Source organism: Ochotona curzoniae, unplaced genomic scaffold (genome assembly GCF_017591425.1).
Source record: "Ochotona curzoniae isolate NIBS_2020 unplaced genomic scaffold, NIBS_Ocur_1.0 contig_2456, whole genome shotgun sequence".
NCBI classification, from domain to species: domain Eukaryota; kingdom Metazoa; phylum Chordata; class Mammalia; order Lagomorpha; family Ochotonidae; genus Ochotona; species Ochotona curzoniae.
The window spans coordinates 314,662-336,870 of record NW_024465463.1 but is presented as its reverse complement, the minus strand read 5'-3'; the positions used below and the strand labels follow the sequence as shown (position 1 = coordinate 336,870).

The 22,209-nt window shown below is 62.0% G+C and overlaps 1 protein-coding gene across 4 annotated transcripts; it reads left to right on the top strand.

The window, feature by feature from the left end:
- The first annotated feature begins 8,906 nt into the window (after window positions 1-8,906).
- Window positions 8,907-22,203, top strand: LLGL1 (LLGL scribble cell polarity complex component 1). Of its 4 annotated transcripts, XM_040974509.1 has the most exons (23): window positions 8,907-9,016; window positions 11,264-11,361; window positions 12,908-12,989; window positions 13,082-13,212; window positions 13,769-13,780; window positions 13,837-13,983; window positions 14,061-14,223; window positions 14,305-14,440; window positions 14,569-14,623; window positions 14,715-14,869; window positions 14,949-15,172; window positions 15,362-15,429; window positions 16,073-16,226; window positions 16,300-16,404; window positions 16,721-17,013; window positions 17,241-17,388; window positions 17,487-17,640; window positions 19,674-19,969; window positions 20,276-20,540; window positions 20,830-20,944; window positions 21,066-21,172; window positions 21,260-21,380; window positions 21,459-22,203. In XM_040974509.1, exons 1-23 carry the CDS (start codon window positions 8,936-8,938, stop codon window positions 21,535-21,537), a joined length of 3,189 nt encoding a protein of 1,062 aa, XP_040830443.1. In that variant the 5' UTR covers window positions 8,907-8,935; the 3' UTR covers window positions 21,538-22,203. The 4 variants fall into 4 exon arrangements, with proteins under 4 accessions (XP_040830443.1, XP_040830442.1, XP_040830441.1 ...); XM_040974508.1 differs by lacking the exon at window positions 13,769-13,780 and having other exon boundaries at window positions 13,825-13,983; window positions 19,677-19,969; XM_040974507.1 differs by lacking the exon at window positions 13,769-13,780 and having other exon boundaries at window positions 13,825-13,983.
- The last annotated feature ends 6 nt before the right edge of the window (window positions 22,204-22,209 follow it).

The following is a 22,209-nucleotide window of genomic DNA, read 5'->3' as shown; positions in this document are numbered from 1 at the left end:
GCCTTGGGACCCTGCACCCACGTGGGAGACCCGGAAGAGGCTCCTGGCTCCTGGTGTCGGATCTGCTTAGCTCCAGCTGACTTTCCAATAAAAATCTTCAAAAATCGTTCCTCATGCCTCCTGAGACTCCTGGTCCCGGGAGGTGACATCCACAGGTGCCAGTAGTTGGGACCTGATTGCTTTGGGAGCGGAGACACGGCCTACTGCTGCCCTGCTGTTTCTCCCCTGGTGACCCCACTGTCACGTCTGATAATCCTCGAAGATGGGGAGCTCGCCACCTCGGCTCGTCTCCGCCATGCCTGCCAGTGAACGCCGGACGTGTTGGTGAGTGTGGCGTCATGGGCAGGCGTGGCAGCGTGGGTGGGGAGTGCGGCCATGCGTCACAATGCCGTATTGATTCCATTGTGGAAGTGCTACTGTTCTATTGAGTTAAATTTGCTATTTAACTTCACCCGCTTCCCACAGCTACTTTCTTTCTTTTTATTGGAAAGTCAGAAACACAGAGAGCAGGAGAGACAGAGAGAAAGATCTTCCATGCGATGATTCACTCCCCAAGTGACCGCAATGGCTGGTGCTGAGCCAATCCGAAGCCAGTAGCCAGGAGCTCTTCCGGGTCTCCCACGCGGGTGCAGGGTCCCAAGGCTTTGGTTCGTCCTCGACTGCTTTCCCAGGCCACAAGCAGCGAGCTGGGTGGGAAGGGGAGTTGCCGGGATTAGAACCGGTGCCCATATGGGATCCCGGCACTACAGGCCGAGGATGAGCCTGTTGAGCCTCGTGCCAGACCCTCCTGTATATAGTGTTTTAATCCTGATGGGTTTATCCAGTGCCTGAATAACAGTTCTGAGATTTGCCAGCTTGGCTTTAGCGGCCATAGGTTTCCCTGGGAAGACCCAGACCCAGGAGAGGCAAAGCCGAATGGGCATCTGTGTGGGCATCAGTGCCACTGCTGCTGAGGGGCTGCCTGTCGGCGGGGCGGGGCCTGCTGAGAGAAGGATGGCCGGGGCGGGGCCTGCAGAGGGAGGGACGGGCAGGGGCGGGGCCTGCTGAGGGGCTGCCTGTCGGCGGGGCGGGGCCTGCTGAGAGAGGAATGGCTGGGGCGGGGCCTGCTGAGAGAAGGATGGCCGGGGGCGGGACCTGCAGAGGGATGGACGGCCGGGGCGGGGCCTGCTGGGGGGGGACGGCGCAGGGGGCGGGGCCTGCGAAGAGAGGGATGGGCGGGGCGGGGCCCGCTGACGGACGGGCGGGGGCGGGGCCTGAGGCTGCCATGCTGCAGTTCAGTTCCCCTTCCCGTCCACGGTGGGGCAGCAGCGCCCGCGCCCCGTGCCTGGGGCTGTGGGTCAGTGCAGGGTCGCTCAGCTGCCTCCCTCCTTGGATCCCTGGCTCACTTCCACCACTCCTGGCCTCTCAGGCTCCTTTTTAAGGTTTCTTTATTTGATAAGCAGAGAGCTATTTTCTGTCCGGGAGTTCACTCCTGCAAGTGGCCCTCATAGCTGGAACTGCGCCAGGTAATGGCAGTAGCCTGGAACTCAAGCCACACTGCTTCCCCGGGCCAGTCAGCAGGAAGCTGGAGCAGAAGCGGAGCAGCCTTCCTTGCTTTCAGTCTCTTTATGAAATGGGCAGAGGATGGCACAGCAGGTTAAGCTATTGCTTGGGATGCCCCATATTCCGTATCAAAGTTCTGGTTACTCGGCTTCCACTCAAGCTTCCTGTCGCTGTGCCTCGCCTGTGAGTTAATGGACAAGCTGACCCACGGCTAACTACTGCAAGCATTTGGGGAAAGAACCTAAAGCTCGCTCCGACTGTCCCTGTGTGTCTCTCTGTTACTTGATCCTTGAAATAAATGAGCAAGTCTTTAAAATGGGCACAAGGCACTGGTGTTGTGGCTTATCGCGCTAAGCCTCTGGCTGCAATGCCGGGATCCCATGTGGATGCTGGTGTGTATTCCCGCTGCTCTACCTCCAATCCAGGTCCCTGCTTATGACCTGGGAAAGCAGCAAAGGACGGCCCAAAGCCTTGGGACCCTGTGGCCATGTGGGAGACCCAGAAGAAGCTCCTGGCTCCTGGTTTCGGATTGGTGCAGCTCTGGCCTTTGCAGCCACTGGGGGAGTGAACCAACAGATGGAAGCCCTTCCTCTCTGTCTCTCCTCCTCTCTATATATCTGACTTTCCAATATAAATAAAATAAATATTTATAAAAATCAGCATAGGATGAAGGGGATGGATGGCCAAGTTTTCTAGCACAGACTGTTTGGTGGGAACTAATATTTTAATATATGTGTGTGTGTTTTGCTTGTTTTTATTTTTGAAAGAATTAGACCTTGCATCTGCTGGTTCACTCCCTAAATGGTTGTGATGTCCAGGGTGGGGCCAGGCCGAAACCAGGAGCTTCTTCTAGCTCTCCCACAGGGGTACAGGGGCCTCAGCACTTGGGCTGCGCTCTGCTGCTGTCCTCGGACACATGAGCAGGGAGCTGGCTGTGAAGTGGAACAGCCGGGACTTGAACGCTAGCCAGCACTGCCGTGGTAGCTTCCCTTGCTGCAGGGCGGTGCTGGTCCCTAGCCGTGCATGTTAATGGACATTTTGCAAGTGAGAACACTGAGGCCCATTGAGGTGGTGGGGCACAGAAGCAGGACTGCTAAAAGTCCCTGTGCAGGGCAGGGCGAGAGGTGTCCCCTTTCGGGAAGGCTCGTCGGGAGGTCGGGGGGTGGATATCCTTCACCTGTGACCTGAGCCGCAGCTTCCCTCCATTTCAGGATGCCGGTGGACTAGCTCAGCCCCTCTCCTGCCCCCGCCCAACCTATGGGCTCCCTCCTCCAGGCCCCACGCGGGACACGTGCCCTTTGCCTGGGCTCTCTGGTTGGCTCCGGTCCTGCTCTCTGTCCCGGCTCCCCAGGGGTGGCACCAGACTCCCCAGCCACACCCTCTTCTTTCCGCTAAAGCAGCTGCCCATAACCTCCCCCAGGAACCTTTTTCCCTTGTGACTCACTAGCTTGCCCTTCCACCCTCTTCCCTCTGCAGGGAAGCGATCAGGTGACCTGGGGCAACTCACTTCTGTTTTTTTGTTTTGTTTTGCATTAAAGATTTATTTAATCGGAAAGGCAGATCAGATTTATACAGAGACAAAGCTCTTCCATCCACTGGTTCACTTCCCAAGTGGCTGTAATGACTGTGGCTGAGCTGGCCAGGAGCCAGGAGCTTCTTCTGGGTCTCCCACGCGGGTGCAGGGTCCCAAGGCTTTGGGCCGTCCTCCACTGCTTTCCCAGGCCACATGCAGGGAGATAGATGGGAAGTGGAGCAGCTGGAATACAAACCAGCGCCCATATGTTATTCCTGCGTTTGCAAGGTGAGGATTTAACTACTGAGCCATCAAGCTGGACCTTGATTTTACTGTCTATAAAAATGCAACTGGGTCCCAATGCGGTGGCCTAGCAGCTAATGTCCTTTCCTTGAACACACCAGGATCAATGGGCATATGGGCACCGGTTCTAATCCCGGCAGCTCCACTTCCCATCCAGCTCCCTGCTTGTGGTCTGGGAAAGCAGTCGAGGACGGCCCAAAGCCATGGGACCCTGCACCCGTGTGGGAGATCCAGAAGAGTCTCCTGGCTCCTGTCTGTGTATTGGCTCAGCACTGGCCATTGCCATCACTTGGGGAGTGAATCATTGGACAGAAGATCTTCCTCTCTAACTGTCCTCTTTGTATATCTGACTTTCCAATAAAAATAAATAAATCTTAAAAAAACGAAAGTGCAACTCTGCTCCCCTTTCCAGGATTCAAGGAGAAGAAGTGAAATCCAGCGTCCCTGGGGTGCCTCCCTCGAGGGCCTCCTTGGCAGGTGCAGGTCACCCGAGCTGCTCCTTGCAGCATCCTCCGTCACTTCCTGGGCCCTGGGTCCCTGAGCAGGACGTGTGGGTCACCACGATGGCGGTGTATCATTTTTTTTTTGTAATGATATTTTAAATCCTGAAAAATACTGAAGTAAAACCACACACCCACTCTCCACACATGTTTGCTTAAAATATTTGAAACCACACACACGCACACACACTTGAAAATGTGTTGTGAAGGGCTGGCACTGGCACAGCGGGTTAAGCTGCCATCCCACATGGGCAGTGGTTCAGGCCCTGGCCGCACCACTTTGGATCTAGCTTCCTGCTAAGGCACCTCAGGAAGAAGCAGCACCTAATGTGTTCCAGCTGCTGGGCACAGAGGGGTGCACGGTAACATCAAAAGCCCAGCCGGAGGACCTGGCAGCGTGGCCTAGCAGCTAAAGTCCTCGCCTTTCATCGCGCCAGGATCCCATATGGGCGCCAGTTCTAATCCCGGCAGCCCCGCTTCCCTTCCAGCTCCCTGCCTGTGGCCCAGGAAGGCAGTTGAGGACAGCCCAAAGCCTTGGGACCCTGCACCCGCGTGGGAGACCTGGAGAAGAAGCTCCTGGCTCCTGGCTTCGGATTGGCATAGCATCAGCCATTGCGCTCACTTGGGGAGTGAATCATCGCACGGAGGATCTTCCTCTCTGTCTCTCCTCCTCTGTGTATATCTGACTTTCCAATAAATAAATAAAAATCTTAAAAAAAAAAAAAAAAAGAAAGAAACAGCCCAGCTGTAGGGCTGTGCAAGATGTCAGGGACAGCCGCCTGTCTGAATATCAAGCACCGGCTACTCCACTTACAATTCACTTCCCTGCTAATGTGCCCGTGAGGCAGCTGTGCCTGCATCCCTGCCGCCCACCTGGAAGCCCCAGCTGGAGTTGCAGCCCCCTGACCTGAGCCCGCCCCAGCCTTGGGTGTTGGAGCTATTTGGGGAACACACCAGCAATTGGAGGTGTGCTCTCTGTGGCTCAGTCTATTCTTTAAAACATTAACAAAACAAGAAAGCTAAGGCTCAAGCCAGGTAGACCAGCAGGAGGCACATGGAGGCGTGAGGTAGGCAGGCAGCGGCTGGGCCCAGCAGGGAATACGTCCTGAGAGACGTTGAGAGTAGGATGTTCTAGGTGTGGAAGTAACCTCGGGTGGCGGTCCTGACATTGGCCTTGCGTGTTTGACCTTGCCAGGCCCTGAGGTCGCCACTGCCTCTGAATCATCCGGCCCTGACCGCATTTTACAGAAGGGATGGGCCCAGCGTGGACAGGAGCCACCCACCGAGGCCTTGGGATTCCGAGCTGGAGCTGAACTTGGGGTGGCTGAGGAGGAGGGCCGGGAAAGCCATCCCCACCCCGGAAATGCCTGAGATTGCTGAGGACCCTGCGTTCAAGTCCTTGCCTGCGCTCCCGCCAGCCTCCATGTTCTGCCGGAAGCCTCGAACCGACGCAGCCCTGTTCCCGTGGGCTGCGGCACTAATCACAGACCCGGGCTGCCCTGGCACGCAGAACAGGGGACAGGCAGTCATTAGTTCCTCGGGCCCTCCCAGCCTGATGGATGGTGCTTGTCTGGGTGCCATTCCTGACCCCTGCTGGGCCTGAGGGCTGGGCCTGGCTAAGGCTCACTTGTTTGTGTAAAGAAGGGTCCTGAATAGGACCCAGTGCAGTAGCCTGGTGGCTAAAGTCCTCGCCTTGAACGCGTCAGGATCCAATATGGGCACCGGTTCTAATCCAAGTGGCTCCGTTTCCTATGCAGCTCTCTGCTTGTGGCCTGGGAAAGCAGCCGAGGGCAGCCCAAAGCCTTGGGACCCTGCAGCCGTGTGGGAGACCCAGAAGAAGCTCCTGGCTTCAGATCAGCTCAGTCCCAGCTGTTGTGGCCACTTGGGGAATGAATCATCAAACAGAAGATCTTCTTTTCTGTCTCTCCTCCTCTCTGTATATCTGACTTTCCAATAAAAATAATAAATCTTAAAAAAAAAGAAAGAAGAAAGGGCCCAGCGGGGTGGCCTAGTGGCTGAAGTCCTTGCCTTGAACACCCCGGGATCCCATATGGGCGCTGGTTCTAACCCTAGCAGCCCCACTTCCCATCCAGCTCCCTGCTTGTGGCCTGGGAAAGCAGTCGAGGACGGGCCAAAGCCTTGGGACGCTGTACCTGTGTAGGAGACATGGAGAAGCTCCTGGCTCCTGGCTTCGGATCAGTTCAGCTCTGGTAGCTGTGGGCAGTTGTGGGAGTGAACCAGTAGATGGAAGATCGTTCTGTGTCTCCTCTTTTGAAAACTGGCCTTTCCAATCCAAATGATTAAAAAACAACAACAAAAGCAGGCAGATGTTCACCTGCTTGTTTGGTCTCCAGATGTCTGCAGCGGTCAGCGTGGGTGGGAGCCAGGGGCTCCGTCCGGGTCTCCCCCATGACTGGCAGGGTTCTCTCTGCCAGGGTATGCACTCGGCAGGAAGCGGGTGGAAGGTGCAGCGTTAGGGCTAACTAGCAGGGGCCCCCACACCCTGCTTGAGTCCTGCCTGGCCTGCTTCAGTCTAGCGCCCTGCTGATAATGTGTCTAGAAAGACTGCAAAGGGTGGTGCAAGGCCGCGGGCTTCTGCCACTGAAACAAGAGACTTGGCTGGAGCTCCTGGCTTGCCGACTGCCCCACCCTAGGGAATCAACAGGCACTCCTGTCTCTCAAATCAACTTTGAAAGAAGTTTTTATTTATTTATTTTGAAAGATATATTTATTTGTATTGGAAAGATGGATATACAATGGGGAGGAGAGACAGAGAGGAAGATCTTCCGTCTGATGATTCACTCCCCAAGTGAGCACAACGGTCGGTGCTGTGCTGATCTGAAGTCAGGAGTTCTTCCATTCGATGGCTCACTCCCCAAGCGGCCGCAACAGCTGGAGCTGAGCCAATCCCAGAGCCAGGAGCCAGGAGCCAGGAGCCGTGTCTCCCATGTGGGTGCAGGGTCCCAAGACTTTGGGCCGTCCTCGACTGCTTTCCCAGGTTACAAGCAGGGAGCTGAATGGGAAATGGGGCAGCCGGGATTAGAACTGGCACCTATATGGGATTCCGGCACGTGCAAAGCGAAGTCTTTAACCACTACGCTATCGTGCCGGGCCCTGCTTGTGCTTTGTTAAATGCATTTGTAAGGAGCTGAGTGGGACTGGAACTAGTGCCCATATGGGATGCCTGCATCACAGATAGTGGGCCAAATCTATTATTAAGAGAAAAATTTTAAAAGATTTTTATTTGAAAGGCAGTTTTCGAAGAAAGCAGGAGAGACACACAGAGAGGTTTCCCATCTGCCAGATTGCTCCCGAAGAGTCCACAGTGGCTGGAGCTGACTGATCTGAAGCCAGGAGCTTCTTCCAGGTCTCCCCTGGGCCATCAGCAGGAAGCCGGATGAGAAGCGATGCAGCCGGCTCATTTACTGGTGTCCATAAGGGATGCCATGACGCTGGTCCCATCCTTTATAGAAATTCAGAAAATAAAAGTCCTGCCGGAATTCTCACTCGGCCCAGGCTGGGACTGTGCCCGCTTCCTGCATGACATGTCCCCAAAAGTCAGATGGGCGGCCATGGCCTCCACCCTCTCCTCTCTCCGACCCCAAGACCGTGAGCCAGCTGACCCTGGCCACTGGGGGAGAGAACCAGCAGATGGCAGAGGGCGCTGCCTCCCTAACTCTCAAATAAATAATAAGGAAGTTGTGCAGTCAAGATGTGCATGCAGTAGCTAACATTTGCCAGGGTGAGGTTGAGAAGGAGGCCAGGGCGGAGGCACAGACGGCTGAGCTGGGTGTGCAGGAGGGGGCAGACCCCACCGCTGTCCAGCCGCCACTGCCCCCAATTCAAGGCCCTCTAGTCTTTAATCCCCGGACTCCCAGCTGGGCGTGGGGTGGACGTGGGCAGTAGGCTGGGGGAGGTCAGAGGTCAGCCCCTCCTGCCTGGACACAGCTGTCGGGCCGGGCCTCGCCCACCAAGCTTCTGGGACCTCGTCCAGCGGGGCCTCTCCTTAACTTGGCCGGCCGGACGGGTCAGCTTCCCGAGGCCTGGGCGGGGTGGAGGGAGGCGTGCTGGGGTCAGGATGAGTTCCTGGAGGCCGCCTCCTGCCCGACTGCCCTCCCGGGGTCCCCACGCACTGAGGAAGGGGGTCCCCACGCACTGAGGAAGGGGGTCCCCATGCACTGAGGAAGGGGGTCCCCATGCACTGAGGAAGGGGGTCCCCACGCACTGAGGAAGGGGGTCCCACTCACTGAGGAAGGGGGTTCCCACGCACTGAGGGAGGGGTTCCCCACTCACTGAGGGAGGGGATCCCATGCACTGAGGAAGGGGATCCCATGCACTGAGGAAGGGGTTCCCCACGCACTGAGGTCCCCACGAACTGAGGAATGGGGTCCCCACGCACTAAGGGGGTCCCCACGCACTGAAGAAGGGGGTCCCCACGCACTGAGGAAGGGGGTCCCACTCACTGAGGAAGGGGTCCCCACGCACTAAGGGGGTCCCCACGCAGTGAAGAAGCTGGTCCCACGCACTGAGGAAGGGGGTCCCCACTCACTGAGGAAGGGATGCCCTCCTGGCCCCACGAACAGGGCAAAGGCGAGGCTGAGGGGGAACGCCAGAGCAAGCCCTGGCCATCACTCGCCCAAAGACACAATCGGGAAACTGAGTCTGAAAATCGGGACCGGGCTGCCCGCCGCCCGCGGTCAGGTCTACTCCGGAGTTAGGAAAAAGCCGCCTCGAAGCCCGGGACAGGCGCCGCCGGCCCCTGGCAAAGCACGTCCCGTGCAAGCCGAGCTGCTGCTCAGGAGTCGCGGACTACAAGTCCCGACGAGCCCCGCGCCGCGGCGCATGCTCGCCGCTCGCGCCTCCGCTCGTCCTCCCGCATTGTCTGGCCGGCGGGGGCGGGGCGCCGGGCTCAGCGCGCTCGCCCATTGGCTGGGCGGCGCGTCCGTCGCGCGCCGCGCCCGCCCCCTGCAGGCCCCGCCCCGCGGCCCCGCGCCCCGGCCGCCTGGCGCCCCGCCCGCGCCTCCGGACCGGCGGGGCCGCGCGGCGCATCCCGCGGGCGGCGGCGGCCGGGCGCAAGATGATGAAGTTTCGGTTCCGGCGTCAGGGCGCCGACCCGCAGCGCGAGAAGCTCAAGCAGGAACTGTTCGCCTTCAACAAGGTGCGGCGGCCGGCGCCGAGGCGGGAAGGGGCGGGCCGGGGGCCCGGGGTCGGGGCCGCGTCGGGCCCGGGGGAACGGGGCGCCCCTCGCGGCCTACGCCCCCTCGCCGGGGCGCCCACTTTGCAGCCCGCCTCTCCGGCTCGCGGTGGGCCTCGCCGGCTCCGACGCTCTGCGGGTCTCGGGGTCTCGCCGGCGCTGACCGCCCCTCTCCCTGAGTGTGTGTGGGGGGCGAGGGGAGCCTCTCCCCGCGTGCATGTGGGGGGCGAGGGGTGCCTCTCCCTGAGTGTGTGGGGGGCCAGGGGTGCCTCTGTGTGCGTGCATATGGGGGGCGAGGGGGCCTCTCCCTGAGTGTGTGTGGGGGGCGAGGGGTGCTTCTCCCTGAGTATGGGGGGCCAGGGGTGCCTCTCCCTGAGTATGGGGGGCGAGGGGTGCCTCTCCCTGAGTATGTGTGGGGGGCGAGGCGGGCCTTTCCCTGAGTATGTGTGGGGGGTGCGTGTAGGGGGCGAGGGGTGCTTCTCCCTGAGTGTGTGTTGGAGGGCGAGGGGTGCCTCTGTGTGTGTGTCGGGGGTGAGGGGTGCCTCTCCCTGTGTATATGTTGGGCTGCGTGCCTGCTTCCCTCTCTCTCTGGGCTCTCCAGACCTCCCTAGCTCTGTTTCTTTCTCCTTTGCTTTTGGGAGCCCCCCACTTTCCTGCACGTCTTGGAGGACTTGGGGGGCAGTGCACACTCCTGTTTGTTCTGCAGATGCTGGCGTGGGGCTGGGTGAGCTTGGCCCTGCACCTCCCCAAGTCCCTATTTGGCTGTGTCCCTCAATTTGCCTAACTGTGAAATGGGAGTGTGTTGACTTGCCCGTGTGGTCTAGCAGAGCCAGAGCCCGCAGCAGACCCATTTCATTGCTAGGCAAACCGAGGTAGTGCACCTGGGACCAGGGCCAGGCAGTCCTGAGGGCCCAGAAGAGAGGGGGACCTTGCTGGCATCCTGTGTATGGTGTCGGGCCCTGGAAGCCTGGGGTACTTGCTCAGTGGCTGGAAGGGGTGGGCAGTGGTGCTCCCTGGAGGACAGCCCCCTGACGTCCTGACTTTGGTGGAGTGCAAACTCTGACCCACCGATGGCTGTGGAATGTGCTCTCCAACGTGGGGTCCCTCCTGGGGCCTCTTTACTCAGCCGACTGATGCACGCATGGGTGGGATTGGGGCGCCGTGAAAAACCGCAAGCCGAGTTTGGATGGGCATGGATAAGGCAGGGTGTGTGTGGGGTGGATGGGTGGCTTGGAGGAGGTCTGAGACCTCGTGAGGCCTGTGGGGTACAGGGTCCGCTGGTCCCGGGGAGCTGGGTGATGATGCCCTGGTCAGCAGAAGCTTCGGTGGCCAGGAGTGTGCAGTGTGTGAGCAGGTGAATTCTGTGTGCGTGCTGAGCTGAGCTCCGGGGTGGGAGCGAGGCAGAGGCCAGACACACAACTAAGCTCGTCTCTTCCTCCATAAGGTGGGGAGCGGATGGGGTACCCCTGCTGTCTGCCGGGGCCCACGTTGGCAAGGTCAGGTTCAGTGTGTGTCTTGCTGAGCAGGCGGTCAGGAGGCACTGTGTGCGGGTCTGGGATGTGAGTCGGAGCCCCTTGGGTGGGAGGACAGGCAGGGAGTGGGGCAGGACCCCTGACTCTGCCCTTGGCCCTCGAGGGCAGGTGCTGACAGCTTCAGGGCCTGGACAGGAAAGTGGCCTCTCTCCGGAGAGAGTCTAGAAGCCTGGGTAAGCTCGTGGTAGTTGTTAACCCCTGACCTCTGACCTCCCCAAACCCTGTGACTCCTGGCTCTGCTTCAGTCAGTGCCAGTGGGAGCAGGGTGCAGGTGGAGTGCAGGTGGGATCCTGGGCAGTGCCTCTCTGCTCGCTGCTGGGGCCTGACCTGGCTGGCAGAGCGGGCACTGATGGGGGTATCCAGCCCAGTTCAGCAGCACCAAGGCCCAAGATGTGGGGGAGCCCAGCTCCGGGGCCTGAGCGGGCGCTGGTGGGGTATCCAGCCCAGTCCAGCAGCACCAAGGCCCAAGATGTGGGGGAGCCCAGCTCCGGGGCCTGAGCGGGCGCTGGTGGGGTATCCAGCCCAGTCCAGCAGCACCAAGGCCATGGATGTGGGGGACCCCAGCTTCGGGGCCTGAGCGGGCACTGGTGGGGGTATCCAGCCCAGTCCAGCAGTACCGAGGCCCTGGATGTGGGGGACCCCAGCTCCGGGGCCTGAGTGGTCATCTCTTCTCCCATAGACAGTAGAACATGGCTTCCCGAACCAGCCGAGCGCCCTCGCCTTCGACCCTGAGCTCCGCATCATGGCCATCGGCACCAGGTCGGGGGCTGTCAAGATGTATCCTTTGTGGCTTGGTGGTCACGGCCTTGTTGGGGACCGCGCTGGGATCCCTGGGAGACAGGGAGATGGGGGCCGTCGGTTTACAGTGGCCACAGCTGCCCCTTACTGCATTTCAGTCAGCTGGTTATCCCTAGGCAACCCTGCCCCCCTTCCCTGCAGCCGGGACAGCGGTCTGGGCGGCGGTACCTGTTGGGGGTGGCAGGTGGGGCTGGGGGCCCTGGTTGAGTGGACGCACACCACGTGTGTGAATGTGAGGATGCGTGTGTTCAGCGAAGGGGGCTGGGGACAGTGCCAGGCTGGGCATGGTTGACACAGCAGGGCCCCCACCTGGACCCTGGCAGCCGTACAATGGGCTGTGTGAGCTGCACAAAGCCAGCATTTTCCCTGCGGGCCTGGGCTGCGGCTGGGGTGGCGGGGCTGGCCGGCAGCTGGATGCCTCCTTGCCTTCCCTGCAGGATCCCACCGCCGCTGCCCTCAGGGAGGCCGAGGTGTCGGGGGCTGGCAGGCCCTGGCCCACCCAAGGTGGCCCTCTGGGCCTCCTCAACCTGCTTGAGGATATCGGTTGGTAGAAAATGAGGCTGTGCTTTGGGAAGTGGGGTCCCGGGATCTCCTCACCCCGGGGCAAGGCAGGCCAGGCCGGGATGGACATCTGGACCTGCAATTGTGAACTTGCATGCTCTGGGGAGTGTGGCTGAGCTGCAACGGCCCTTCCGCTCCCGTGGACTCCCGTGGCACACACAGGGACCCCACACTTGCCCTCGGAGCACCCACTGTCTGGTTTTGCTACTGGGTGTCTGAAGCGGGGTGCCTTGGGCTTATGGAGCACCTGGGGCCTGCCTGTGCTCTCTGCCCTGCAGAGCCAGGCTGCAGACTGAGCCGCCCCTCCCCCTTTGCATCTCCTTGGTGACCCTGGTTCCCGCCCAGCTGCTCCGGGCCCCTCTTTTGTCCCTTCTGCCAGGCTTCTGCAGGGGACCCAGCTCCGACTCCAGGCAACAGCCTCTGCCCTGTCACCAGGGCAACCGTGCCGACCCCACCCTGGACTCTGTGTGTTGGGGGTGGTGGTGCCCAGGCCCTGCTCTGGCCTGGAGCTGCTGGGGTTGGCCTGCCCCGTGACCTCCCCTGGCTCCTGTCCGGCTGTGAAGCAGCAGGCTGGGGGCTTGCCCCTGCTCCTGGCTACCTGCCCTGGAGTTTGGCCCAAAGCTGAGGCAGAGGCGGCCTGCGCTCTGCTCTGCTCTCTGGCTTCCTTCCTGGGCTGGGCCTTGTCTCTCCGGCCTGCCGAGGACAGCCCGCGGAGCCCGAGGAGCCAAGCCCTTGCTGTGTGCCCGGCTGGGGCCGGCGCCCAACAAAGTGGGAGTCACTTGCCCACTTGACAGATGGGTCCCACTGAGATGAGCTAGGGGATCCCGTGGGCGTACAGGATGGGAGCTGCTTCAGAGAGGGAGGCCTACTGGGGTGCTCCTAAGAAGGAGAGGGGCCCGGAGCCCCTGTGCCATGGCTTCTGGTCTGTGCCTCCTTGTTGTTGCTCTTGACCCGTCCCTCTCAGCTATGGTGCCCCGGGCGTGGAGTTCACGGGCCTGCACCACGATCCAGCCACCGTCACCCAGATGCACTTCCTGCCCGGCCAGGTGAGCCTCTGCCTCCTCCCCGCGACGTCACAGCCCCATGTCCCACCTCGCCGCCCAGGCCAGCCCGGTTTTGATCTGTGCTGCCTGACCAGGGCCGCCTCCTGACCCTGCTGGACGACAGCAGCCTGCACCTCTGGGAGATCACCCACCAGCATGGCTGTGCCCGCCTGGAGGAAGTGCTCAGCTTCCAGCCGCCCAGCCGGGCTGGCTTCGACGGTGCCAGGTACCAGCATCCCTGGCCACGCCAGCTCCTGGCTTGGGGGCGGGGAGAGGGGAGCCGGCTGCGCAGGGGTCTGCCAGCCAGCAGGGACTGGGGTTCAAGCTGAGGCCGACCTGAGGGCGGGGAGTGGCTGCAGAGGCCAGGGCACGGGGCAGGTCTGCGTCCTGGAGACTGGCCCTGTGTCTCCAGGAGAGCTGGCCGGACCCTGTGTTGGAGGGGGGGCTCTCCTTCCCCAGCCCTAACCCTCCCCGGGCCCTTCGTGGGGTCAGATCCCACCTGTGGGCAGGCTGGTGGCAGTGTTCCCGGGGCGCACGGGGAGGGCAATGTCTGCCTGTGGTTCCTGGGCCCGGCCTGGGCCTCCTGGCGGGTGGGTGGAGCCCGGAGTCTGTCTCCAAGACCTGGGAAACCTATTTTTACCCCCCTCTTTGCCGGCATCCTGGTGAATAATTGAGCAGCCTAATTACAGCACACCATCGCCTTCCTGAGGTGCCCGCCTGCCCCCCAAGTAGGCCCTGGGGAGCCTGTAGTGAGCTGAGAGCCGCGGCCCAGCCCCTCCCAGCCTCCCTAGCAGGTGCACTGACCTGCCTCTCACCCCCTTCCCTGCGTCCCGTGCAGCCCTCTGCCCAGCCTCACCCGCATCACCGTGGTCCTGCTGGTGGCTGCCGGCGACACGGCAGCCTTGGGCACCGAGGGCGGCAGTGTCTTCTTCCTCGATGTCCCCACCCTGACGCTGCTTGAGGGGCACACGGTTGGTCCAGACGAGACTCTGCGCAGGTGAGCGCGGGCAGGCGGGCCTCCTGGTGGCCGCAGGGAGCCCCCAGCCGGCCGGCTCACCTGCGCCTTCCCCGCAGTGTGCCTGACGACTACCGCTGTGGAAAGGCACTGGGCCCCGTGGAGTCACTGCAGGCCCACCCTGGGGACCCCACCAAGATCCTCATCGGCTACAGCCGGGGCCTGCTCATCGTCTGGGACCAGGTGGCACGAGGCGTAGACCACATCTTCCTGGGGAACCAGGTAAGTGGGTGAGGCCCGTGCTCCTCGCCCGGGCCCCCATGGGTGCCCGCAGGCAGGCATTCACGCATGTCTTCTACCCAGCAACTGGAAAGCGTGTGCTGGGGCCGCGGCGGCAGCACCGTCGTCAGCTCCCACAGCGACGGCAGCTATGCGGTCTGGACCATGGATGCTGGCAGCCCCCTGAGCCTGCAGCCCACGGTGGCCAGCACGCCGTATGGTGAGCGAGCGCCGGGGAGGACCGTCTGGGCTCAATAGGGAAGGGACGGCCCGTGGGGCAGCAGAGCAGCAGTGGCGCGGCGGGCACGGGGAGGACCTGGCGGCACTGACACGCTGTACCCTGTGCAGGCCCTTTCCCCTGCAAGGCCATCGGCAAGATCCTGTGGCGGAGCTGTGCCACCGGGTAGGTGGGGATGCCCGTCTGCCAGGCCCGGGAGTGTCCCCTGGCGCCCGGGCGGCTCCTGAGTCATGGGACTCTCGACCCCCGCCCGCAGGGGCCACTTCACCATCTTCAGCGGGGGCATGCCCCGGGCCAGCTACGGTGACCGTCACTGTGTGAGTGTGCTGCGGGCCGAGACGCTGGTGACGCTGGACTTTACCTCCCGTGTCATCGACTTCTTCACGGTGCACAGCACGGGCCCTGAGGACGGTACGTGCAGGTCCGCCTCGGTACCCCTGTCGGTACACGGTGCCACCGGGCAGCCCTGACTCGCCTCCCTGTCCTGCAGAATTTGACGAGCCCCAGGCCCTGGCTGTGCTGCTGGAGGAGGAGCTGGTGGTGCTGGACCTGCAGACGCCCGGCTGGCCGGCCGTGCCTGCCCCCTACCTGGCTCCGTTACACTCATCCGCCGTCACCTGCTCAGCTCACGTGGCCGGTGTCCCTGCCAAACTGTGGGCCCGCCTCGTGAGCGCCGGCGAGCAGCAGAACCCCCAGCCTGCCTCCGGTGCCCTGGTGTGTGCTGGGGGAAACGGGGACCTCCGGGGTGGGGTCTAGGGGAGGGTATCTGGAGACCAACCTGGGATGGGATTGCTGGCAGGTGTACCTGTGGGTGCTTGTGCACCACCACCTTATGATGGTGGTGGAGGGGGCAGACTGTGTCCTGATCTTGTGCCCTGCCCTGCCTCTGCCAACTTCTCTTAGAGCTGGCCCATCACCGGGGGTCGGAACCTGGCCCAGGAGCCATCCCAGCGTGGGCTGCTGCTGACTGGGTAGGTGTGTGTGTCCCATGTGTGGGGGTCTGCAAACCCGCATACCCAGGCTGGGAAGGAGGCCATCCCAGGCCTGCTGGGGGCCGACATGCCCCTTGACTCAAGCCTGTCCCCCAGCCCGTGGGGGATTAGGGCGAAAACCCCTGTGGCCCTGCTCTGCCTTTTGGCTGGGAATTGGGCGCTGGCAACCCCAGGGCTCCACCCACTCACCGCCTGCCTGCCCTGGGACCGGAAAATCTAGGCTGGCCCACGCCAGGCTGCCCGGGGCAGGTGCTGGAGAGCTGTACCTGGGCCTGGCGGGCACTGACGTGTCCGATGATTCAGATCTGCTTCCTGTCCCGCCCTCCCGCTCACCCTGCCGGGACCCTCAGGCCCTTGGCTGCAGCATGCACTGCCCTGTGGAGGAACTTGTGCTTTCTATGCTGCTGGCAGCAGCCCCACAAGCTGGCCGCCCTCCATGTCCAGGGCACCCCCAGCCATGCCCTGAGGTCCCCAGTGCCCCTTCCCCCGGCCAGTGGGACCCTGGGCTGGCCACCCTCCATGTCCAGGGGCCCCCCAGCCATGCCCTGAGGCCCCCAGTGCCCCTGCTGCCTGAGCTGGACCCCAGCCCCTGGACCTGCCCTGATGTCCGTGCTGCCCACAGCCATGAGGACGGCACCGTGCGCTTCTGGGATGCCTCTGGGGTGGCCCTGCGGCCCCTGTACAAGCTGAGCACTGCCGGCCTATTCCAGACTGACTGTGAGCACGCTGACAGCCTGGCCCAGGCTCCCGAGGATGACTGGCCGCCCTTCCGCAAAGTAGGTCCCTCTGCCAGCCTCCGGGAGTACCCACAGCTCTGCCGGGTCTCGTCACTCCTCCTGTCATCCCCAGGTGGGCTGCTTTGACCCCTACAGTGATGACCCACGGCTCGGTGTGCAAAAGGTGGCACTCTGCAAGTACACAGGCCAGATGGTGGTGGCTGGCACCGCAGGCCAGGTAGAGCCGGTGTGCCCCCTCAGGGATGCTGGGGTGGGCCTGTGGGCTCTGGGCGGGACAGGCTGGGCTGAGGAGAGATGGGGTGGGCCCCTGGTAGGCCAGGAGTCAGTACCAAGTAGGGGGTGTGTCCTGTGGCATGGGGACCCTTGGGACTTGGTTGCTACCAGCTGATGGCAGGTTCTCGGTGTGTGCTGCCTGCCTGGGAGATGAGGTGCCGGTGCCGGGGAGCGCTTTGGATGGTGGAGAGCAGCAGCTTGTGCTCAGCAGGTGCTTGTCCAGGGGGACCAGGGACAGCCCTGTTGTGCTGTGGCCATAGGTGCTGGTGCTGGAGCTGAGCGACACACCCTCGGAGCAGGCGGTCAGCGTGGCCAGTGTGGACCTGCTTCAGGACCGGGAGGGCTTCACGTGGAAGGGGCACGGACAGCTGAGCCCACATGTGGAGCCTCTGCCCTGGCCGGCTGGTTTCCAGCCACGCGTGCTGGTACAGTGCCTGCCCCCAGCCGCCGTCACCGCTGTCACACTGCACACGGAGTGGAAGCTCGTGGCCTTTGGCACCAGCCACGGCTTCGGTCTCTTTGACTACCAGCGCAAGAGTCCTGTGTTGGCCAGGTGGGTGGGTGGGCAGCTGGAGCCCTCGGGAGATGGGGGCTGGGCCTGTGTCCACACGGGAAGTTTGAGTGTGTTAGATGGGATATTGAAGCTCTGTGAGAAATGACCTGGCGGCTCCAGGAAGGGTGTGCCAAGACCACTGGCTGCTGGGCCAGTGGGGCCCCCCGTTCCCTCGCTCCTGGGCTGGCAGGGGCCAGCATCTGTGTGACCGGCCCTGCTTGCCCCAGGTGTACCCTGCACCCCAGTGACTCCCTGGCCATGGAGGGGCCTCTGTCACGCGTGAAGTCGCTGAAGAAGTCGCTGCGCCAGTCTTTCCGGCGCATCCGCAAAAGCCGTGTCTCGGGCAAGAAGCGGGCTGCCAATGCCAACAGCAAGGTGAGCTGGGACCAGCCGCCACCTGGGAGCCAGGCCCTGGGAGGGTCGCGGGTGGGTAGGGCGTGGGGCGGAGAGCTCAGGGCCCGTCCCGCCTGCAGCTGCAGGAGGCCAATGCGCAGCTGGCGGAGCAGGCCTGCCCGCACGACGTGGAGATGACGCCGGTGCAGCGCCGCATCGAGCCCCGCTCGGCCGACGACTCCCTCTCGGGCGTGGTGCGCTGCCTCTACTTCGCCGACACCTTCCTCCGAGATGGTAGGGCTGTGGCGGGGGCAGCACCCGGGACTGGGGGCCCTCAGCTGGCCATCCGAGACGGGGCAGGGTGTGAACAGGTTGTGTGCCAGGCTGCCCTGGCCACCCACGTGCGCCATGCAAGACCACCTCAGAGCTGAACCAAGCGAAGGGGGCCCAGTGTCCAGGACAACAGCGGCCAGCCTGGGGGGTGCCCTGGCTGCAGTCTTGGGCAGCCAGCAGGCCCTGGGCGACCTGTAATTCTTCGGTTGACTTTTGACTCCCAGGTGGATTTTGAATGTGGACAGAAACAGGTCAGGAAGTCACCCATGTTGAGTGGCTTGCTCCGGACCGTGTCACTCGGCTAGCATTTTAATTTAGTTTTAAAAGTATTTTATTTGAAAGGCAGTTTACACAGAAAAGGAGAGATAGGGAGGTTGGCACGTCCCAAGTGGCCGCAGCGGCTGGAGCTGAGCCCATCTGAAGCCAGGAGCCAGGAGCTTCCAGGTCTCCTACACAGGTACAGGGTCCCAAAGCTTTGGGCTGTCTTTGGTTTCCCAGGCCACAGGGAGCAGGATGGGACGTGGGGCAGCTGGGACAGGGATTGGTGCCCATGTGGGATCCTGGTGCTTGCAGAGGATTAGCCTGTTGAGCCATGGTGCCAGGCTCTGGGCTGGTGCTTTGAGAGAGAGCCAGGTGCAGGCGCTTTTCAGACCTACTCCAAGCTCTGCCCCAAAGTGTCCATCAGGTCGTCCCACCATCTGGGTGTGGCTGACACAGGCTTGCTTTTTGTGTTTTTCTCTTTCGAAAGATACAAGTTTAGGGAGAGCCAGAAAGAGATTTTCCATTGGGCCCGGGGCGGTAGCCTAGTGACTAAATCCTCACCTTACATCCACTGGCATCCCATATGGGTGCTGGTCACTTCACGTCCCATCCAGCAGTCGAGGACGGCCCAAAGCCTTGGGACCCTGCACCCGCATGGGAGACCCAGAAGAAGCTTGTGGCTCTTGGCTTCAGATCGACTCAGCTCTAGCCATTGTATCACTTGGGGAGTGAATCAGTGGATGGAAGATCTGTCTCTTTTCTCTGTAAATCTGACTTTCTAATAAAATTACGTCTTTTAAAAAAAAATCTTTCATTTGCTGGTTCATTCTCCAAATGGCCATGACAGCAGGGCCAGCCAGGTCACAGCCTTGAGTCAGGAGTTCCGTCCAGGTCTCCCACATGGTGCAGGTCCCAGCAGCTTGGGCCATCCTCTGTTGCTTTGCTGGGTGAAGTTGGAGGGCGCTGGACTGGAAGCTACATTCAGCGTGCCTGTGTTGCAGGTGAGGGGCTCAACCCGTGTTTTTTTTTTTTTTTTTTTTGGAAGAGTTATTTTTATTGGAAAGTCAGATATACAGAGAGGAGGAGAGACAGAGAGGAAGATCTTCCGTCCGATGATTCACTCCCCAAGTGGCTGCAATGGTCAGTGCTGTGCCGATCCGGAGCCAGGAGCCTCTTCCAGGTTTCCCATGTGGGTGCAGGGTCCCAAAGCTTTGGGCCGTCTTCTACTGTTTTCCCAGGCCACAAGCAGAGAGCTGGATGGGAAGTGGGACTGCTGGGATTAGAACCGGCGCCCAAATGGGATTCCAGCACTTTCAAGGCAAGGACTTAGCCACTAGGCCACTGTGCCAGGCCCTCAACCTGGTTTTTAACTCAGGTTCACCCTGGCTGGGGCTGTCCCCTGGCACTTCAGGCTGGGCTCCCTGGAGGCTGTTGCTTAGCTGGGTCAGTTCTCCTGGATCCTGTGGCGGCCTGGCTTCTGCCACTGGACTCTGCTACAAGGAGGCTTGGCAGAGCTCTGCTGGTTCATGGGCCTTGGCCTCTGCTAATGGCCTGGGAACATCGGGTGGCATTGCAGGGTCAGGGGCTGAGGGTCCAGTAGGATGGGCCTGGTGGAGCGAGGTCCAGTTTGGGGCTCACGGAGGCACCTGTGCAGGCGTGCTGGCGGCTAGTCTAGGACTGACCTCGCTGTGAGGAGGTGGAGCCCCCTCCTCATGGCTTCCCTGTCCCTACAGCAGGTCATCATGGGCCCACCATGTGGGCCGGCACCAACTCGGGCTCTGTGTTTGCCTACGCGCTGGAGGTGCCAGCGGCCTGCGCGGGCAGCGAGCAGCGGCCTGAGCGAGCAGTGGAGGCCGTGCTGGGCAAGGAGGTGCAGCTGATGCATCGGGCACCCGTGGTGGCCATCGCTGTGCTGGACGGCCGTGGGCGCCCACTGCCTGAGCCCTACGAGGCCTCTCGGGACCTGGCGCAGGCGCCGGACATGCAGGGGGGACACGCTGTGCTCATCGCTTCCGAGGAGCAGTTCAAGGTGAGCCCAGGGCTGCCTAGGCCGTCCCAGCCTCACCACCAGATACCCCCAGGCCTTGAGTCACGGCCTGCTCATGTTGCCAGACTGAGGACCTAACCCAGCCAGCAGGCATCCCCTAGGGATCCAGCTCCCTCGCCTGGACACGCTGCCGTGTCCTGCAGGCTGTCAGGGTGTGGACATGGACACTGTGGTTGTGACCTCCTCCTGGGAGGAGGAAGCAGTGGGCACACCTGGCAGCAGGCAGCTCACATGAGGGCCCTGGCCTGCGACAGGCCAGCCCCTGCTCACTGGCTTCTTTGCTGTTAGGTGTTCACACTGCCCAAGGTGAGCGCCAAGACCAAGTTCAAGTTGACGGCCCATGAGGGCTGTCGTGTGCGCAAGGTGGCCCTGGCCACGTTTGCCAGCGTGGCCTGTGAGGACTATGTGGAGACCTGCTTGGCCTGCCTCACCAACCTGGGAGACGTGCATGTCTTCTCCGTGCCCGGCCTGCGGCCGCAGGTGCACTACCCCTGCATCCGCAAGGAGGACATCAGCGGCATCGCCTCGTGTGTCTTCACACGCCACGGCCAGGGTGAGCTGGTAGGATAACCCCTGCTCAGGGCACGGCCAGGGGGAGCGGGTAGGGCGCCCCCGCTCAGGGCACGGCCAGGGGGAGCGGGTAGGACGCCCCTGCTCAGGGCACGGCCAGGGTGAGTGGGTAGGACGCCCCTGCTCAGGGCATGGCCAGGGCGAGAGGGCAGGCACCCCGGCAAGGCTGTGGCCAGGGTTCGTGTGCACGGCACCAGCAGGCGAGCAGCAGGGCCTGCTGAGGGCAGAGGTGGCGGCGGCTCCCCTGACCGCTGGCTCTGCCACCCGCGCAGGCTTCTACCTGATCTCGCCGTCGGAGTTCGAGCGCTTCTCGCTGAGCGCCCGCAACATCACAGAACCGCTGTGTTCCCTGGATATCCGCTGCCCCCGGGACCCGCTCCGGGCCAGGTGAGTGCCGGGACAGCCCAGGGCCCAGTTCCTGGCAATGTGTATGTGTGTGTAGGGGCTACCTGGCCACCTCTGGCCACCTGCCTACGAGCCTCACTGCAGCCCTCTCCTGCCCCTGTAGGCTCCCGGAGTCCCCCAAGATGAGCCAGGCCAATGGAACCCCAGGCATCATCCTGGCCACCCCAAGTTGCGAAGGAAGCCCTGATCTCGCCTACAACCTGGGAGCTGGTGAGGGGAATGTGAAGTGGGGGGACAGGAGCGGGGAGGTGGGGTGCCAAGGGATCCCAGCAGGGCCTGACCACGTCCTCCTGGCAGATCCCCCAGAGCCCTCCGAGGCCGTGTTGTCACCCACATCCGTGGGCTCGGCCACCAGCGCTGACACGACACTGGACACGACAGGCGATGTGACGGTGGAGGACGTGAAGGAGTTCCTGGGGTGAGGCCCACTGCCTGCCTTGCCAGCCCCTCCCCGCCCCCCTGCCTGGACCCTTCTGATGGCTGCTGCGTCCCCCAGCTTTTCTGAGGAATCGGAGAAGAACTTGAGGACCCTGTCGGAGGACGAGGCCCGGGCCTGCAGTACCCTGATCAAGTGAGGTGTCACGGGCCCTCCCTGCTCCATGGCGCCACCCCGTCCTTGGCCTCCGTGGAGATCGGCTGCCGACTTCCTAGTTAGGGGTCAGGAAAGCAGAGCCAGTGGCAGCACAGCTGAGGTCACTGTGTTGTATGCCTGGCCTGCTGGGAGGCTGGCTGGGGATCACGGCCTGGGGGTCCCCGGGTGCCTGGTCTCTCCTGCGCTGGGCACAGAGGCAGCCAGCACCTTCCTTGCCCATGCTGAGGTCACGCACGGTCCAGCCAGCCCACGCCGTCTGCGACCGAGCACCCTGCCTTGGAGAAGCAGCTGAAGCGTCTCCCGTGATCCTGGCCCCTTAACACAGAGCCACACCTGCTAACCGGGGCCGGGGTGGGTGGCTCTGGCTGCTCGCGGTGGGGCCCCTCGCACAGCAGCTCCCTGCCCCTACAGAGTATTTTTCTAACGCCTGTGCTGGGCTCAGCAGTCATTTCTAAAACTATTTTGGTACTTGCTCCTGGGCCATCCCCCTGCTTGTGTGTGAGAGAGGAGAGGAGGGAGAGAAGCTGGGTGTGTGTGTGTGTGCATGTGCGTGTGCTTGGGGGGCATCAGGATGAGTTTCCCTGTAGACTGTACCCTGGGGTGTCTTTCTGTCAATTTTGTTAAAATTAGTGCTGTTTTAATATTAAAAATACTG

What these genes read in the sequence shown, in the direction of transcription:
- LLGL1 (XM_040974507.1), top strand. Translation starts at nt 8,936, where the DNA reads ATGATGAAGTTTCGGTTCCGGCGTCAGGGCGCCGACCCGCAGCGCGAG. An exon ending in ACTGGCCGCCCTTCCGCAAA is followed by an intron (nt 16,227 to 16,299) that starts GTAGGTCCCTCT and finishes TGTCATCCCCAG; the next exon opens with GTGGGCTGCTTTGACCCCTA. An exon ending in CGGGACCCGCTCCGGGCCAG is followed by an intron (nt 20,945 to 21,065) that starts GTGAGTGCCGGG and finishes CTGCCCCTGTAG; the next exon opens with GCTCCCGGAGTCCCCCAAGA.